Source organism: Dendroctonus ponderosae, unplaced genomic scaffold (genome assembly GCF_020466585.1).
Source record: "Dendroctonus ponderosae isolate FM_Combo_2020 unplaced genomic scaffold, Dpon_F_20191213v2 Dpon_F_20191213_12, whole genome shotgun sequence".
NCBI classification, from domain to species: Eukaryota; Metazoa; Arthropoda; class Insecta; order Coleoptera; family Curculionidae; genus Dendroctonus; species Dendroctonus ponderosae.
Window position 1 is genome coordinate 2,919,845 of NW_026017316.1, and position 5,831 is coordinate 2,925,675.

Here is a 5,831-nt window from a genome sequence, read left to right on the forward strand (position 1 = left end):
CAGCACACCATCCTCAGACATCGAGCCAACAAACAATTGCCATTTGGAGCCCATCCACGGCCCATTAGATCCACACGCATCCACAGCATGCAAATACGCGCTAATATTCGCAAACCGAATGAAATTTAGCGAATTCGTTCGCCCATTTAAATTAAGTCCCGTTTGTTTGCGCTGTCCGCGTTTTAAATGCGACAATAAATTGCGACGATTTGCATTTTCATTTCCAGGAAATTAATCGGTGCGGCGCCAGCGATAATCGAAAACCATCGGGGATTATTATTTAGAAAAATATCCGGCGGATCAGGGGCGGCGTTGCCGCCGCCGGATTTGCCGCACAAGCTGGCAACTGCGTGGGCGCTTCAGGGGGACGTTCCACGGGGAGCGAAAGTTGGACAAGACAAGATCGGGCCGAAGTCATTAATTACGAGCGCAAGACTTGCTGGCCCACTTAGTGCGGGGTTCAAAGGTCGGCGAAGAAGTTCATTTCGGGGGCCGAAACGTCGTTTTTAATTAAAGTCGTCCAGGGGCGCAGCGACAGTTTCCCAAACGAGCGCCCACAAGTCACAGGAATGGAGCCGGAGTAAATGGGGGGGGTTGGGAGCATGTTCCAAATGCCCAGGGCATTTGGACCCGCACGAAAGCTACACGGTGAGCCAAGCACACTTACCTAGATCGCCGTGTTGCCGGATCCTTCATCACCATCACCTCGGATATGTCGCCGTACTTGCTGAAGTATTCCCGCAGGCTTTCTGGAACAAACAGGACTCGATTAGGAATATCGAAACGACAGCGTGCAGGTTGCCACATGTTTACCCCCCAGAATCGTTGGCCATTTGTCATGAGGACAAAGTGTTTGGGACCTCCCGTTTGCCCGCATTTTACACACGCTTGTGTTGCAACCAGTGTGTTGCCGCTCTCTGAGTTAATGCGCTTCAACTCATTGGTCAATGAGCTATAACTCATGGCCGGTTACGGCACTGTTGCCTACCTTGAGGATGGTSTTTTGTTTTAAATACGCCTTTAATGTTACAAGTTGTAGTTTTAAGTGCGAATCAGTGGCGTCGCCCCAAGTCAGAAGCGTTTTTCTMGGTCTGGGTAACTCAGTGGGTTTTAAGGCGTTGGCGCAGTGCTGCGCCAACCCGACGCAACGGCCCACTACCTCAGTTCCATTGTTGGCGCCTTYTTGTAGAGGTTAAAACTCCAGCCTGGGCCACTCAGTGACTTTTTAGGAGCTGGCGCAGCCCTGCGCCAACTCAACGCACCGGTGCAGTAACTCAGTTCCGTTCAAAATTGCTCATGCAATCACACTAGACTTTCGCAGAAATCCGAATCGGCCCAGATATACCGGGTGGCACAAAAAATAGCAATAGCAGTGCTGCGCGAACGCAGGGGCCATCGGCGATTGAGTCATAACTCCTTAACACAGTGTCGCCCAGAGCGCTGTCGCGCCCGAAGGCTGGGAGGCAGCAGACGGGGAAAAAATGGGGCGAACAATGCAAATGAGTTGGTTGGTTGTTGCGCGAAAACCCCATTCCGCGCTCTAACACAATCAGGAAACTTTCCACTCGAACATTGTTTGCGCCCGGGAATGGCGCACGGCCTCCAGACTCAATTACCGAAAACTCTTTTCAAATTTCGAATTGCAATTTGAGCGCGTTATCGGCCCGCGGCACGCATCCGAGGCCCTCAAAACGGCGCATCGTTTATGCGAAGGAGAGCCTTTCTTGCATGACTAAAATGCGCCGGGTGTCAAGCAACTGCCAACACTTTGGCGCGTTTTTGCCGATTGGACGGTTGCTGAAAGTCAATTAAGAGCGCCAGTCGCAACCCGCTCATTGTGCCGATTAATCAACGTGTCTTATCGGCAGTGGCGCATCAAACGCAGCTCATTAGCAGCGCATTGTTGGCGCCTTTGCTTGCGCTGTGCCCAATCGGATGACGGTTAATTGAAATTCGGTCCCCTTGAGGGCCGACGGGCTGAAGGAGGTGAGAAAAACCTCCATCCATCTGCCGGCGAACAAACAGAATCCCGGAGTTTAGCCGGCCAATTACAAAAGCGCCGATTCGTATTCAGAGCCGCACGTCCATTTGCATAGGCGGGTATCGGATTTGGGCGCAAATGCGCCACGTTTTCACTGCCGCCCGATAAATATTTCATGTTTCGTGGCGCCCGCCCCCCAAATTGATATCGGTATTTAGGCGAACTCTGGCCGGGAATCGCTAAACAGCGCATTTGCGCCGCCACTGAGCCGCACCTCGAACGTCTTCGGATGAATCCAGTGGCTGGCCTTGGCGGCCGTCGGCCTGAAATATTTAACGAGCTGGCAACGTCACTGATCGATATCGCGCGGCTGCCAGGTGTAGTTTGGGGGGGATTCCGGCCGGCGGCGTGCTGAGTAGGCCGCCGGACACGTGGCACGTCCCTCAATCACGTGGCTGATGGACAGTCTGCAGGAATTTCGCCATTTTTTACCACTCCAAGGCTGCTCAGGTATGCAGGCCGTTGTTGAAAGGAGGGCCCGAAAGGGTCCCGTGCATTATTTGCCAGATTTCGCTAATAATAGCTGGAGTGTTTTACGGCCGGGTTGAGACGCAAATGGATGACGGACGGCATTTGCGATCGCATTCGCTCCCAAGAGCCCGATTTTTCTTTGTTGCCTTAAGGCGAAATTACAATGTGGMACAATCGCGTTARCGAAAGAGTTTTTTGTCGACATCGAAGGGCTCGGCACTGYGCCGGACTCCGTAGGACTCGACACAACCAGCCCGTTTAACTCATCGGTTAATGAGTTATAACACATGGGCTGCGCCAGCTATGTTAACTTTGATATTAAACACTTTCTCTCAGTGTTTTATGTCCAACTTGTGCCGACACTGTGTTGAATTCAAAAAACACTCTGAACCTGACGAATGATCAGTTTTTGCGAAAAAATCAGTGTCGTTCCCGAAGTGCTCTGCACAACAAGCGCGCTAGAGAAAGTGTTTTATGACGAAATTGTGCCGAGCCCTTCAGACACGACACTGTGCCGAACTCAAAAACACTCTAAACCGGACGATGGACCAGTTGTTGCGAAAAAATCACCGATCGGCAAAACCATCGCATATGCGAAAGAGTTTTTTGTCGACATCGAAGGGCTCGGCACTGTGCCGGACTCCGTAGGGCTCGACACAACAAGCCCATTAGAGAAAGTGTTTTATGTCGAAGTTGTGCCGACACTGTGGTGGATTCAAAAAACAGTCTGAACCTGATGAATGATCAGTTTTTGCGAAAAAATCAGTGTCGTTCCCGAAGTGCTCTGCACAACAAGCGCATTAGAGAAAGTGTTTTATGTCGAAGTTGTGCCGAGCCCTTCGGGCACGACACTGTGTCGGACTGAAAAACACTCTAAACCTCACGAATGATTGGCTTTTGCAAAAAAATCAACAATCGGCAAAACAATCCCATTAGTCAAAGTGTCTTATGTCGAACTTGTGCCGACACTGTGTTAGATTAAAACAATACTCTGAACCTGACGAATGATCAGTTTTTGCAAAAAATCAACAATCGGCAAAACAATCGCATTAGAGAAAGTGTCTTATGTCGAAGTTGCGTCGACACTGTGTTGGATTCAAAAAACAGTCTGAACCTGATGAATGATCAGTTTTTGCGAAAAAAACCAGTGTCGTTCCCGAAGTGCTCTGCACAACAAGCGCATTAGAGAAAGTGTCTCATGTCAAAATTGTGCTAAACCCTTCGGATACGACACTGTGTCGGACTCAAAAACACTCTAAACCTGACGAATGATAAGTTTTTGCGAAAAATCAGTGTTTTTTTTTAATTCTTTTTTGCAAAAACTGATCAATCGTCAGGCTCAGAGTCTTTCTGAATTGTTGATACTGTCTGACTTAGTGAGTTATAAAAAATGGGCTGCGCCAACTCCTGAAAACGCCTCCCAGTTGGGGCTTGTTGTGTCGCCTGATTTGGACGCGAAAAAACACTCCGACTGGCCCTGGACGCACGCGCCTGAAAAGCCATGCAAGCTGAGTTACTGCGCCGCAACACTGCGCCAACTCCTAAAAATTCGCTGAGTCACCCAGGCCTGCGACACTGACTTGGGCAACAAAAACCACATCTCCTTCGTTCAGTTTTCTTCAAAAAAAAAGGCTCACAGTGTTGGCGCACCATCGTCTACCCACTCAGCCCACAGTGGACGGCGTGATAGATAAAAAAAAGATCCGGACCGATTGGGTAATGATGAGGGCTTCGCGTGTCTTGCAAAGCGATCGTTTCGCCGAGCGAAGAGGATCCAAACGGACGGACTTTCTCATTGCGCTTTATATCTTTTCATTGCGTTTTATGGGGCCGCGCCGAGCCGATTCGCTACTTATCCGGATTGGACATCTCAATGTGCGGACTGCTGCGTTCCAGAGGTTCAAACAACTTCTTCTGGAAAATGTGGTGCCCTTCTGGGGACACTAATGCGCCATCAGTCCCCCCCACACGCCCACGTCCCCCCAACATATCGGCCAGGTAATAAGATGCCATTATTCGGTATCGATTGCGCCATGCATTTTTTATGGCGATTTGCCATAACTGCGGCTCGGGTCGATTTCTAGCCCGGCACCGCTTGGACCAAGCCAGTGTGTTAGCTCAGTGTTGGCGCAGTCATGTCGCTAGGGCTTCTCGGGTCGGTGTCAGCGAGACTGGGCGTTGACACAAAAGCGCCACACAACACAGTGTTAGTTGTTTGTTGCAGTGTGTTCAAATCAGCGTAATTGGAGCGCAAAAAGTGGAAAACTAGTCACCAATCTGCGTGCTTTCGAGTCGGACCTCCGCCACTGTCGCTTCGCACCGAAAAGCCGAAATCGAAGCTTCCAGAGCCAGCTGCTCCCAATCAGTGCGCCTATTAATAGTCACTTGGCGCATGAAACATCCCAGCCTGCAGCCACTCAGCGACGTCGACGCCTTTCAATCAGCCATCACGCTGATGTAGACGGGCGCCGCCACTGTGCGGCGCAACCGACATGACAGGCGCACGTGTTGGGCCCGAATCGGCGCACTTTTTCCACCACTTCCCAATGGATATTGCATCGATGTCTTGGCCGATGTCGGTGGATAATCGGGGCCCACGGCCGGAGCCCTAATGGACCCCCCAACCGCAACCATGGGGACGATCCACGTGATTTAATTCCTGCCGTGCGCTGAATCACAACAGCATTAGCATATTAATTGGGCGCCTTCCAGCCGACTTTTCGTGCTGGATTGGTCCGCAGGGAGGCGTTAAGGGTTAATCGCCCCCTCACGCACGTCTATGGCATGGGGACCGACATTTTCCCGGTTTAATTCCCCATAAAGTGCGGCAAACTTGGATGAAACTATCCGGAAACTTTGCAACTCGCGTCAAAGACCGCACAGTGTTGGCAATTGCGGATCCGAACTTTCATCAGACACAATCGTGTTGCAGTGTTTTGGCGTCGAAACCCGTGTCGGGCCCGAAGGCTCGGCAACACTTGTTCTAGCGGCACAACACTGATGTTTTCGCAAAAACTAGTAGTTCGTCAGGTTCAGAGTGTTTTTGAGTCCGACACAGTGTCGTGCCCGCAGGACTCGACACAACTTCGACAAAAAACACTTTCTCTAATGCGCTTGTTGTGCAGAGCACTTCGGGAACGACACTGATTTTTTCCCAAAAACTGATCACACTTTATTTTTAATTCAACACAGTGTCGGCACAACTTCGACATAAAACACTTAGAGAAAGTGTTTAATATCGAAGTTAACATAACTGGCGCAGCCCATGTGTTATAACTCATTAACCTATGAGTTAAACTTATTAACTCAGAGAGCGTCA

The 5,831-nt window shown here is 50.3% G+C and overlaps 1 protein-coding gene across 1 annotated transcript in view; it reads right to left on the bottom strand.

Annotated features, from left to right (window-relative positions):
• Positions 1–5,831, bottom strand: part of LOC109541900 (RNA-binding protein Musashi homolog Rbp6) — a gene marked incomplete in the record, with an annotated part of 99,721 nt that overhangs the window by 63,698 nt on the left and 30,192 nt on the right. The window contains 1 exon segment of the mRNA XM_048663086.1: positions 668–749. Coding sequence (XP_048519043.1) covers positions 668–749 — 82 coding nt within the window.